This window comes from Halichoeres trimaculatus, unplaced genomic scaffold, assembly GCF_033239565.1.
Source record: "Halichoeres trimaculatus isolate MK-OKI-2021-1 unplaced genomic scaffold, fHalTri1.1 fHalTri1_scaffold_2, whole genome shotgun sequence".
NCBI classification, from domain to species: Eukaryota; Metazoa; Chordata; class Actinopteri; order Labriformes; family Labridae; genus Halichoeres; species Halichoeres trimaculatus.
In genome coordinates this window covers 27,463,727-27,478,130 of record NW_027437180.1, presented here as the reverse complement: position 1 = coordinate 27,478,130, position 14,404 = coordinate 27,463,727, and the positions used below count along the sequence as shown (strand labels likewise).

The 14,404-nt window shown below is 39.1% G+C and overlaps 1 protein-coding gene across 1 annotated transcript in view; it reads right to left on the bottom strand.

Annotated features, from left to right (window-relative positions):
• tbck (TBC1 domain containing kinase) overlaps positions 1-14,404 on the bottom strand; it is a 43,514-nt gene that overhangs the window by 6,515 nt on the left and 22,595 nt on the right. The window contains 2 exon segments of the mRNA XM_074665201.1: positions 2,789-2,952; positions 13,798-13,970. Coding sequence (XP_074521302.1) covers positions 2,789-2,952; positions 13,798-13,970 — 337 coding nt within the window.

Here is a 14,404-nt window from a genome sequence, read left to right as displayed (position 1 = left end):
CCTTTTGTGAACGAGAGCTAGCCTGAGGAGCCTCTGTCTATCAAGAGGCTCCAGTCCAGAGCAGGAATTTGGCAAAATCCTTGCTTTATTCACTAATCCTTATTGATTAATGGCTTTTTAACCCCCTTGTTATCATTGTCATTCCACTGAGGGCCTGGAGGCTGAGGCTAACCCCCTCAGGTCCTCAACACCTTTTTTTTCCCAGACTCCTTCAGTTAGTGTGATCTGCCCGCCTGAAAAAGAAGATGAATTTTCTTTATGCAGTCCTTAAAGATGAATAAAGATGGTTTTAAATGTAGCAGGTGGTATGAATTTTACATTTAAATTTAAATTTAAGAGGAATGCATAGACTTGGTTTGAATGCAGAGTCTATTGCATTCAGCCGACTGATGCATACTGTTGCTGTCCTTGAATAATCATATACCTCCCAAACTTTCAATTTTCAAAAACAGCTCTTTTATAAGATTCTTGTTTTTTTTATCCAACTTATTTTGAATCAAAAATAGTTCAGCCTGAGAGGAGAGACATGTAAGTTAAACTAAGGAAAAATGTTGCTTTGTTTTGGCAAAAAGAAAATATCTTTCTGATACATAGTACTCATGCAGTAAACATGAGCACATACCCACAAATACTATCAGCTGTCACAGTCAATGTTTGTTTCATATACTTTTGGACTGGATGGTTTAACTTACTGATTCTCTTTGCATGCAGCTTTTAAACCAAGATGTATAACACCATGTTCATTAGTCTAGATTATGTTCATAAGGCTGTCGAATCATTAGTCGGATAAAAAATTGTCTCTTGGAAAAAAGTCAATGATCAGTCATGAACTAGTCCAAAGAAACAGCTACGGTGTTGCCAAAAATTCAGAAGAATGCATTTTGCTTGAGTTCACAGGCTAATCTTCACTTCTTTTCCCCCCAAAATCTAGGACTGCAGTGTGTGGAGGGACAGCCTGGGTGGATAAGGTGGGCCTTACTGAGTGATGCAGAATCTGGCAGCAGATAACTGAAGCAGATCATCCACCCTGAATCTGTCCCTGCGTGCCTTTGATGGGAACCATGCAGTTTTACACTCCATGCCTTTGGTTCAATTTCAAACCTCTACAAACACTGGCAGCAGGTCAAGAGGTAATCAGGAGATCAGAGGCACTGAGGGGTAAAGATAGAGGCTTCTTGCGTTCATGCATGCAACCGTGTTCAAACTGTGTGTCTGTGCTTTATAGCCTTCTTCACCTTGTTAAAATAGTTTATGAGCAAATAAAACATACATTTAGTCACTCTCTAAGAGGCTTTCAAAAAAGAGACAGGGTGCAAACGTGATCCAGTCAGCACACACTTGGGCCAAACAGCTAGTGTAGTGTTTAGGATACCACTTTGAATATATCTGAAAGTGTCTGAGGCAGATCTACTGCAGAAACCTGGCACACACTTTAATTTCATTTAACAAGAATCAGATTGGCTCGGCTGTAGGATTAAACTGTGAGACCTTCATCAGGGGGAAGACTCAAAGCAAAGGAATGTTTCTGTTTAGGTCAGCCAGGTATAATTTAGACTTTCACACAAACCAGTGCTGTTTGAACGTGTGTGCTGTTAACTGTCTATTTATTCATTTATATGGTGTAGCTCTTTTTAATGCCACAAAGTTTGTCACTGTTCAGCAATGTCTTGGTTGGTTGTAACCCTTTATCGATGCTCAAATAAATCCAGAATTAATGAAGGAGTTGTTGTTAATGTTGGAGTTATGCCTAACAGGTGCTGATAAAAATGTAAAAACATTCCCAGGAATTCAGAGACACGTGTAGCACAAATTTTACAGAGACCAGATGAACACTTTAGGGCTTTAGGACACCAGCTTTACGACAATAAACCTGCTTGTCTTGTGCTACTGGGAAAACACAAGTTAGTACTAAGATGCCAGCGTAGTTCTTCATTTGTGCCAGCAGGATAGGGATTTCAGAAAGCCCTCCACCCACATTCTACTGACATCTGATCACTTCTTTAATTTTATTTTTATGAAATTCACACCCACTTCAAGCCATGAATGGCCAACTGTGCAGGAAAAAGAAAGATGCCAAGGTTTGTGTTTTTATGGATTTTCTGAGACTTCCTTTTTTTTTGTACCCAGCAAAACTACAACCATCACTTTCCCAACACACAGCTGACTGCAGAGTTGTAAATGTCGTTTGGGGGGGAGACACTCTGAAAGAGCAGGCCAATATCTCCAGATTTAAATGTTATGCTGTCTCTCTTCTCTCTACGAGAGCCAGCTTTTTACTCAGCCTTCAAGTGTGGCCAATAAAACTGACCATAAACAATTTTGATTTCAGACATAGGGGGCAACTGTTTGTAGAAACCAATCCTTTCTAGTGTAACCACGTCTGTAAAAATGTTGTATCAGATTCTTCCTCAAGCTGATCCTGGTCTGGTTGGACCTCTCAGAAAGATGACGTACTGGGAGGAAGCGTGAAACACAATATTTATTCAGCTTATGTAACACCAAAGCTTCATGTTGGAGCAGGTTTGTAGAAGTAAAAGCTTCTGAAAGAAACCTATCTGTGTCTGCCAATACTGCATATTTTAGTAAGGTGAACGGAAATCTCAGCAGAACATTTGTTGTTTTTGATTGCTGGACACAATCCAAGGTTGTCCTCACAAGCCTGAGCATTTGTACCATTTCCTAACGTGCCTCAGCACATGATGGATTAAAAAAAAAACTCCAAATGGCTGTTGAAAAAGGTTAGGAAATACAATTAATTTTAAAAGCTCAATAAACACAGTAAGGATACTCCTCTACGCTGCGGATGTCCACAGCGATGATTTTAGGTTTGCCAGTTTTGGTCCTTTTGCTGGGCCCGGACAAAGACAGCTCACAGAGGTCGATTAAGTCCTCGGCCGAGATCCTGGGAGAGACTTCTGCTTTCAGGTCACACAGTGCCAGAGGCTCCCAAGACTACAAGAAAGGAAATCACAGGAGATAGGTCGAAAGGCAGAAAATTGTGGTGTGAGCTTTCCAAGAAACTTTGAATATCATTTGAATAATGCAATTTGGATAAGTAGTCAGTGGAAAATGACACAGGAGAGACACAAAAATGAGTGTCAGGTTGGATATTATTCTTTTAAAACCAGGAAAACTGTGATTAGGCCTGAATGCATACAAACTAAATCTTCTCCATATTAATGAATTATATCACACTGTCCATTTTAGTTGAATGAACAGCTAACTAGAGAATAAAATTAGATTATGCATTAGCATAAAAATCAGTATGACAGCTCAGAGAGCAGCACAGAGGAGCAGCAGCAGAGACCAGAACATGGTCTTTCTCCAGCCACATGCACTGCCAAATCAGTTCATTAAAGCACCGAGCCAGAGGCAGAGCTGCAGGGGACTGAACCCTGCACTCTGCGAGTGCACACCATCCTATTTCACAGATGCTCTGAAAGCATTAAAAAGTATCAATTCTAAAATTAAATAAATAAATTTAATTAAAAAATCGATTCCCAGACTATTACGAAATTTAAATAACAAATGTATTGTGCTGGTGAGTGGTTATTAGCCAGTCAGGTCCGTCTGGTTGTATACACTTTAAAAACATATAAGATACTAACAGTGATATCTATGAATGTTAGCTAATGAAAAAGAGATCTTTACAGGGTAGAGATGTGCATGGTGAGTTGGTTGAGGGCCAAAAATTAGTCCATACTTTTGTTGGTTGTTATTACTGGAGTCAATCAAAAATGCACACAAAGTTTAATAAATTGGAACCAAGTTTTCCATCTTCAGCTACATCATGTACAAGTCCTCAAACAATAATAGTCTTAGTCTTACCACAGGGTTTTAATGCCTTTGACTACATGTCAGAAAATATATCACGACTTCCACTTCTCAAACACAACTTGGTTTTTGTTTCTGCTTCTAATTAAAATTCATGGCATGAATATTTGAAACAGTTTCTCATTCCGACTATGATTATAGCAAAATCAATGCCTCGGTTCTCTATAGTAATAATTTGTATGGATATGTCCAAAGGGTGCAGCTTCAGTTTCAAGCGCTAACACAGAGTCAGAGTGGGAACAGAAAGAGATTTGAGTAGTTGTGCATTGTTTCCAACAAAAAAAACAACAACATTGTTCTGCTGTATTGAATTTTCAACAGAAAGCCTGATAGCAATTGTTCCAGGCAACAAGGGAGCACAAGCAGAGATAGGATCTACATATTCATGAAGTCCTATTGCAATGATCAACAATTTGGTTAGTTGTAAATAAGCAGTCTTCAACTCTCGGATTTGGGCTTTATTTTTAATCCATTGTCTAAAGGCAACTGGCAAGCTTTTCCACTCTGGAGGGATGGAAAGAAAACACTTGTAACTATACGCTGTTGTCCGCCAGAATATACTACCATGCACATTGTGTTTGTTTGGGATTGTGTTCATTTCGTGTTTTCAGTCAGTGTTTCAGTCTTCGTGTTGGTCAAACAACTTTTGCTTTTCAAACAGGAAAGTGTTGTAGAGTGAATGATTCAGCCATATAACAATGAAACAGTCTTCATCACCAATTCAATCGACCAGGGCAGGGACAAAATCCTCAGTGGAGTGATACTGTTGTGAACAGTTGGATTCTTCTCTGTCCTTGAAAACTGTTGCTTGGTTTTGGACATATACGTCTTTTCTCAAAAATAAAACAGACTCAACACCTCTGGTGGCAGTATTTGTCAAAGATGAATTTGGGGGTTAGGTTGGACTGGAAAAGCTGGTGCTCCATACAGAAGATTCACTCTTTGAAGCACTGGTTGCAGCGTTGATTCCCTGCCCTTCCAAGATTAGATGAATGTCAGCCTCCACTCTCTCCCCACATTACTTGTTTCTCTCTAACTTTGCAATTTAATAAAGGCAAAATGCTCCAAAAATATTCATAGATACATAAAAAAGATGAAGCAATTTCTACAGGGCTCTCACATGGCAGTGTACATTTCAATCCTACATTTCAGTCCCAAAGAGCTCACAGAAACTTCATTTTAATGGCATCAAGAAAAATCACCACAGCACATTCCCAGGATTAGCCACTAAACTTGAATTACTGCCTAACAGCTGAAAGACTCTGCCAACCTGTCAAGCCGCAGTTTTAACCCATATGTATTTCCAACAAAGTGACAGAGTAAGTGGCCCAGACGAGGGGTTTGGGGAAGTATTTACAGCTGGAGTATAACAATACAGAACAGCTCTCTTCTCCTTTATCTGTTTTTCTGTGTGCAGCCTGTGATTGGCAGCAGACCTTTAGTTGCCAGAAAAACGGACAGGTACGTGACGGGAAGGTGAGAGGAGCTCTCGTCGCTGATCAATCCTGGATTGAGTCATACTGTCAGATGAAGAAATAACACAGCCTGATGTCGCAAAGTTTCCTCCATGCAGTGCTTAGCTATCATTTGTAAGACACTATGATGGATATGAGGAGACAGGATGCCTCACCTTTGACCACCAAAATCTAACCATCGTGTTAGTGGAGCCAAACTGGAAGACACTGATAGATGATGCAATGCATGGATGCGTGAAAACTGCAACTGATGTGAGACATGGTGTCAGTGGTAATACTGTATTTCTAGAATCCAGGACGTTCAAAGCCAGAAGTTATCTGAAGTCTAGGTTCAACAGAATAGCATCCAGGTGAAAGTAAAGTGGAGGATGATAAGAGTTCAAGCTGAGTATAAATAATGGTGTGACTGAAAACACCTGCAGGGTAAAACATACCTGTCTGTGCAGGAGTTGAGTACAGATAAAAAAAAGCTGTCCGGTAAGTGAGTGAACACTCTCATTCAGACTGTAATCCATGTTGACATTATACTCTTTGCACGCTTTGATGCAAAAGATAAAGTCAAGCAAAGAGCTTTGATTGCACAGAAAATGGAAAGAATTTAAACCAAGTAAAAAATGATAAAGCAAATGTACAAAATTATATATGAAGGTATTTGGTTTTGTTTCAAATATCTGTTTAAAAATTAAAGAGATGTCTGTGTCTTACATGGTATAACAGAGGGAAGCTGATGAAAAAAACATCATAGTACTGTAGTTGTTAGCTCTTTAGACAGAGGCAGCTGAGTTTCACATGAGCTTGTATGCCCTTTTATGTGATTTATCAAACAAGTGAAAATTCCATATTTCTGCGTGCTTGTACCATCTTTAGAAGTGAAAGAAAGACATAAATTCATCCAGGACAAACTGACAGTCTACAGCATCCACAACCAGAGTATGCACTATCTACAGGAAATATGTATTTACCACAGTGTCAGCTTTAATTCATGGATTACAGCCCTATCTAAATATTCTGTCATGTTTGTCTTGCTGCTTGTCATTTTAGTTCAGCACCAACCCCAAAATAGAGGATCATGCCTCCAGATAGGATTAAAAACTCAACAGCAGAGTTTATTCATTTCAAACGTAAGTTCCAGTTGGACAGCAACAGCTCAACAAAAACACAGAAAATCCAAATCCAAAGGGTGGAACAATCACTTGATCGAAAGGTGAAATGCTATTTGATTTTGGACAAGTTACAGCTCGTGTCAACTGGGTCTAAACCTTCTGAGCTGCCACACCTTCACACTGTGATGATCAACGGTTACAGAAGTCCGGTCAAACATCATACACAGAGATTACAGCAGGTCCACAGAGTAGTGCATCACACGCTGCAAAATTGATATTGGTTAGTAAAAAGAAAAGTGAAATAAAGGGAACAAGAACATGCATGGCTGATAAAAGAGTGCTTTTCTATTTTACTGCTCAATAGTCATTTTGGAGGTGTACTGAATATATATTTCTTCTTTTTGGGGGCAATTTGCAGATAAACATCTTAAAAAAAAAAAAAAAAGTGGTAAAATGGTGGTGGGTCGGCCAGTCTGCCCTCAGGGAATGCTTTTAAAAGATTACTCACTGGAGTTACAAAAATGCCTTTCAAGCACAGGGTACACACTCAACAGAAGAGCACAGATAAGCAGTTGTTATGACAACTGCCCAAAGCTAATCTCTTCTGTACACATCATTGAAAAATAACACACTGATAGATGGGTGTTCAGCAGACATGCTGTGTTTGGTAAGAGAAAATTTGGAACATTTTCTTTGGAAGGTCATCACCTTGGTTTGAATCTTTCATCACAAGATCAATCTGATATGTCTAATCATTAAAAAGAGCACACATGGGAATGAGAGCAAAAACTTTTCAATGAGCTGAGCAACAAAGTTGAGTGGCAAAGTAAGGCCCATCATGCACAAAAGACATAGATGTCTCCATACGTTTACAGTACCACAACAGAAATAGGCAGAATATGCAGCCAGTCATCGCCGGGAGCTGATGGAGCTCTGTGCGGGGACTTAAATGTCAGGATGAGCAATGTGTGCCAACTGATGTAGCTTAATGACATGTTAACGTTTGACTGGCCTGACAGTGATGGGGCTAAACCGGAGTTGCTGATAAGCAGGCACATATCCTCGGAGGTGGTTTGTGTCAGTGTGTGAGTTTGTGTACAAATGCATAGGTTCCAAAAAAAAAACAGATCACTTAACATACTGAACTTGGATAGTCGTAACAAGTTCATTTCATCTTCATTTACAGAGCCTGGGCTTTCACCATGCTAAGATTACCATATATCAGACAACACTTATGTGGTGCTTGAGCATAATTTCTAGACCCGAGGTGGTTTGTCTGCCAAGTCTGCAGTCAAACAAGAGAAGATGAGTATAATTGAGACCATGATCTGAGAAAAATGCTGACAATGACTTCTGACTTCTATATGATGTTGGAGGATTTTAAAGCAAATAATCTTCACTCATAGCTTTACATATTCCCTGTTTCTGTTTTTGCTGCAAATCTGTTACCGTTACTGCTCAAGCATGAGTGATTCTCCTTGGGTAGGGCACCAAGAGTGGCCTCCGCTAATGAAAATTCATCCCTACTTTTGCTGACAAAAGACAGAAATTGAGTCCAGACGTGCTCTCTGACAGCAAGGATACAGTGGGTGAAATATAGTGCTGCTTTAGTGTTTCATAGGCAACTTTCCATGCACTAAAGTTTGGAGACTGTAACACTCAGAGACAAGGTGATGCCATAGTTTTTCATAATTCTTAGTTATCCATCCTTTCTCTCCTCTCATTGAGGTCTGAGCTTAGTGACAGCAAGCTGAGCAAGGTATTCTTGACATCCCTCCTCCCAACATTTCCCAGTTTCTGCTGAGGAATCCTGAGGCGTCCCTCAGGCGGATGAGATAAATAATCCCTTCAGCAACTTCCAGGTCCGCCCAGTTTCCCTGAGAATGACTTGCTCTGAAAATCTTCCCAGCTATGTGCCCAAGTGGCCTTTTACTAGAACCCCAAACCTCCTCACTAGTACATTTTTTGACACTTAGCAGCAGCTCTCGCTCTGGTTCCTCCTGATGTCCAAGTTCCTATCTCTTCCTGTCTTCAAAGCTCACTCCCAGCAACCCTTGGTTACTTTAGTGGTCTGAGTTAGAATTTTGAGTCAAATTCCAAAGCTAATGGGTTGGATGCTAGATTAAAAAGTGAGGGTTTGGCAGGATGTGGCACATCATGCATAGCCAGTTTATCCAAAAAAAAAGAAAAAAAAACACATAAAGAAATGTTTTGAAAAAAATCCTTATGACCCATTCCAACTAAAAAAAAAATTCTTAAAAGTAAACTTTTGACAGAGCTTTCAGCTTCACACCAAAAATGCACAAGTGGTTACCCAGGTTTGATACCAACATGTGACCATTTGCCTTTTTCATTTACCATTCCATTCCCTCTCCCATCTTACAGTAAAGTCACAAAAGCCCAGAAATAAACTAAAATACAAGTAAAATAAAGAAAACAGAAACACCTTAAGCTCTGTTGGGGAATTTGCAGTTTGCAACAGTTTTAGTGTCCCCTCTGGACCCATCTCTGTGCAGAGCTTGCCTCGCAAATGTACAAGTAATGTTTTCTGACAAGCTTTTTGGAGCAGTCAAATGGATCACTTCACTGCATTTTCTTGGGAAACATACTGGAGGCTATTTCGTCAATGTGCTGGCCGTTCATTCTTATTATTATTTTTAAGACAATCATTGATGATCAATATTTAAAACCAAAGAATTTTCCAGTTTTCAAGACAAAGAATTAAAAAAAACACATAAAAAAGTACACTGATCAATAAATTAGCAGAATTTAGCAGTACAATGTGTGAACTAATCAGATGATCATTTATCCTTACTTTAAATAATTCAAACTACTCTAGCTAAATATTCCAGTGCAGAGTGTAAAAACCACCCCACAGAAACTTCAAGTCTTGTTACTGGTGGTCTTGTTTACCTTCATGAGCCATAAAAGGCATCCTTATTAATTTCAGATAATTTTTTCATTCCTCCTGATTCCTCCATTCATTACTCCGCCTAACTGGGAAAGCTCTTTTTTCAAACAGTTTCTCATGGGTAAGTTTGGCACATAAATGAAGAAAATCTGGAGCCAAGGAGCAATCCTGATTTCTCATTGCATTAAGATATTTATTGAAATGTGACCTCTGCCAGCTGTGAGATAGGAGACAAAACATCTGCCATCTGCTGAGGGAAGAAAAAATCAAGCCCCCTGTGCACTGTGGGTAATTTAAAATTCTTAAAGTAAACTGTTGTTAACAGCACATTATCTTTTGAACAGTCAATTCAAATACAATGGTAAATACACAATTACATCAAGTGGTTTCGGCTCCACTGAGGTAGAGGTGTCTATGTAATGAATTCAGCTGTTAAACACACTTTGGCCCAGAAGCTGCTCTTCTCTGACTGAGAGCTTGTTTTCTGACTGAGAGTTTTTCACTCCATCAGGCCGAGCAGACTGGGCAGCAGCTGTCCGGTGAGATGGATGTCTGTTCAGTGCTTGGGCTGAAAATCCGCTGAACAAGCCTGCTGTTATGTTATAGGAGTGAGGGGCAGCAGGGAAGGATGGAAAACAAACATGCTGTAAATTCATCACGGCATTATTATCCATAATTCTGCTAACAATGTTTTTTGGAGTCAAGACATTATGCACGAGCACAGGGTAAAGAACTATACGCTTTCACATGTTTTCTGTATATTCACAAAACAAAGAATCGCATGTCCTGAACAGCGTGCAACAACAAAGATGAGAGTTTTTGTTCAGTAGCATATTTCAAATGTAATTCTTGATCTTAATTAACTTGTTTAGCTTTCTTCTCCTCGCTATAACTCTTAGCTTTATTTTTAACCATGACAAATACTTGCTGTTTGCTTCCCTCAAGAATAAGATGTGACTCATGTAGAGTTAATTAACACCATTCAAAGAAATGTGGCTTAAAATAAACTCTCATTTTATTGTTTTCATCAAATGTGACGGAAAGACTATTCTTTGTACACATCTTTGTATAAAATATCCTTTCATTTATTCCTTTGATATAGCTTTTTATCTTGCATTTCAACTCTATAGGGTGTTATCTCAGTGCCTTTCCAATTCTTTTGCACATCACTTTGAAATTCCGTGTTTTTGAAACAGTCTTTTACAAATATATTTCAAACTTAATTGCCTTGATAAAATGACATTAAAGGATACCACAAACAGATACCCGCAGCAAAAGCTATTGTAACGCCATTACTAAGTCAATAAAAACGAAGCCGCTTTGGGACCAAAGAACTATCAGCCACAGGATCTCCAGAGCAATATTTTAAGCTTGTCCATCTGCCAGCAGCAGGAATCAGACAAAACGATTCAAAGCATGCAGACATAAAGAGCCTTTGTGTAAAGATTTTCTGGCTGAACTGTACAGAAAGTTGTAGGACAGAAGCTGGACAGGAATTTGTTGCAGATAATTTGACACAGGACTGGATTAGCAAAGAGAAAAGATGTACAACTTTGTCTAAGGAAGCTACAGAAGGCAAAACAAATTAAACTCCTCAGCCATTTTAGGTTTGAATCTTTAACTACTGCATTATGTTTTATTTAAAATGAGACAAAAAAAGAAAAGAAAAATAAAAGAAATCCGAACATGCCTACAAGCCTGAACTGTTCATGCTGAGGTTTAGACGTGTACAAGATCCTAATAAAAGGAAACACATTTCCATTGTAATTGTTTATTCCCTTCTTTGTCCTGACAATGTATTAAACTGCAACTTCAGAGTTGTGTGCCAAACCAAATCAGTTTTTGTGTATCACTACACTCCTTATCCGATCTTAGTTTCTTAATCTAAACCAGGAGTCAATGAAAATAAATCTGTAAGAGACGGCTGGTTGTCTGGTTTCTAAAAACCCTCATTAAGCCCTTACAATCTTTGTTTATAATTTAGTTATTTACATTTTACAGAATTTACCAACTTAATCCTGAAACAGTAACTTAAAAAAACGTATGCCTTTTTACATTTCAACCCATTTAACAGAAGATCCTTTACTTAAAGATCCCTTTTCAAGCTGAGAAGAGAAATAATCAAGTGAAATATTAATCACTGTGCTGTGACGTACCTGTACAATTTTAAATCATGTTGCTCAAGTAGAGGTTTCAATGTTCAATGCCCACCAAGAACTTCTTCATGAACATTTAAATCCCTATAATCTAGATTTCCTCCCAGCATTCATACGAATCAATAACTTCTGTGTGCTGTATTAGTCTGCTTGTGGTCAGCCCAGTGATGTGATGAGAGTGACATAACACAGTGCACTCCTGCCTGAGAGAGAGAAGGGGTACAGATAGATGTGGCCATGGATCAATGCCACCACCCACCCATTTCTCATTCAGCCTCAGCTGAATGAGAAAGATTACAGCAATCACTTGAGCACACAGCAGATAAGGGCTGACAAGAGTGCTTGTGAGCTTTCTGGACGCAATGCATTCAGGTGTGAAAGACAAACAGCACTGAGCCACAGAAACAAAAGCCTTTGTGAAAGACAGCACAACATCGATACACCCTCCTTAATACTAAGTATTGAATGTTAGTACCTGCTTTTCTAAATACATGTTTACTTTGTATATATCTTTATTTTTTGACTCTGGGTGTGCACTGCCAGCCAGTGAAGTAAATCTGAGGTAATGTAGTTTATTTATTACAGCATAGAATTTTTAAATTTTTTCAATGATTTCATAAACAAAGGGTTAGTTCATTCATATCAAAACTTTTACTTTATGTATAAAGACAGCACATTTAAAAATAACCGTGGTTGGCCACTTTGGAAAATAAAGCCTAAGATTACGAATCTGTTTTAACTTCTTTCCTGAGGAATTCACAGTGGCATAAGAAAATCAATTCAGCTTAACTGGCTTTAAGGAGTCTCTCTGCTTTACTATGATCAGGTGTTGACTGCTGAAACGAGCAGGTGTGGGTTAATGTGACCTGAGTCAACCTGTGCAAACCAGGGAGAGGTAAGAAACCATTTAAAGTTTCATGGTAGAAAATACCTCTTTCATTGCCAAACACAAACAACTTTTTATTACTTTTTCATCCAAACTTAAAGGTAGGGTCTGCAGGAATTTCTGCTACTTGTTAGTTAACACAAATTCAAACTGGGCTCCTCCTCGGCTCAGTGCCAACAGCAGTGCACACCCACTGCCTCCAACTGTGAGTACGTGAACACATTTATAAGCTTAGCAACCACCTGCAGCATCGTGTTTCTACGTGGGAGAGACAAGAGAGCTGTGCACCTGTCGTGGCATGTTAGCACAAGCTTATCACGGGTATTTCACACATACCTGCTCAGTAGAAAGCCAACACATTGCTCTCCGGTCAAGCCGCTCTACAAATGCGAAAGTCGAGCAAAGTTTCACCTTTGTTTGTTAAAAAACTTTATCTGTGTAGCATCTCGTTTCACTTTGTTGAATTTCTTGCTCCACGCTGTGTCCACTATTGTAGCTGTTCGGGGAGCTTCTTCCACTCCCGAATCAACCAAGTCACCTGCGTACTGGATGTGCTGTGATTGGCTGATGTAACCACACTTACTCTCCACCCAGAAAAGTCCCAAAACGTCAACATCCAGACTGAGGAGAGAGTTTGAGGCAGACACAGACACTGACACACATGTTTAGAGGCCCAGAAGTGACGGTTGAGCAGGATTATTCCTGTAAAAGTTGAAATTATAATTTTTCCGGAAAATCCTACAGACTTTACCTTTAAATTTTAAGTTGTATCAAACTGTTCAAGACTAATTATCCTGACATATATCTGCAGTCTTTGGTGATGTTGATTCAATACAGAGGAAGTGCTTCATCTTTAGCAAACATTTAAAAGCTGTGCCGAGGTGTCGGTATGGATTCACAGTTAGGTCACACTCCATAAGGTTAGCTCTCAAGAAGTCAGCCTAAATTTGACTCCAACCTGCAGCCCTTTTCCTGCATATAAACTTCAACTCTCACCCCGTTTCCTGCTTTGTCCAATGTCCTGCCCTCTCTGAATAAAGGTATGAAAAGTCTGGAAGATAAGACTTCAAGAAAAGCTGTGCTTTTCATTCCTGAGGCCTTGAATGGTGTTGGTAACTGAATGTTCATCCCTTTAAGTTCACTGAGCACAAAGTGCTCGAACATACAGAATAAAGGATGCCACATAAAGATAGATCTTGCAAAAAAAAATAAATCAACACCAGGTAAACAGTCCAGCTTACTGTTGCATTCACCTTTCATTTTCTAGCGGTGAGAATGAAAGAGTTCTTAAAAGGTCGGTCAGTTTACAGCTCTGTATTGCAATGGTGGATCACTTAAAACATAAAAAAGTTCAAGTTAATAACATTCTTGGATTAATCTAAATCAGTGACTGTTCTTGAGTGTGAAATTATGTGTGATGGATAAAACTTACCAGGTCCGTCTTTGGCATGTCCTGATAGTCTGATGAGTAGTATGTTGCTGTTTTTCCAAAACCATTTTCACCAGCAGCCTTTGGTGGCTGGGCATGCTGCCTGTATGTGGCGCTCTTTGGAGTCCAGCAGAAAAGGTTGATGGATTCCCGAACACAGCGCTCAATGTCTATTTCTGTGACATGAACATAACAGGAAAAAAAACAAAAAGAAAACTTGTGTTACCAGAGTGAGAAACAAACAAACAAAATTACAAACATCCTTGCAGCACTATGATGAATTACTTTTTCTAGGCTGCCTTTAACAAAACAATTTAACAAAAAAAATCTTTTTGTTCCACAAAGTAAGACAGCAAAAATGGACCTTCAATACATCATTGACAAATGTAATAACAAGACAAGAGTGAAAATTAGCATCGTTGAGTGGAACAGCTGCTTTTTAAAACAAAACTTTGGTGCTACTGACTAAATGGCATTGTGCTGGCAGGATGGAACGGTGCCATGTAAGTATCGTGCTGTTTGAGGTCACACACACTGGAATACAACATTTCTGAGTTAAAATATAAAGGTAGAGCAGCAGTAGAGCTTTATTTTATCATTGTTGTATTAT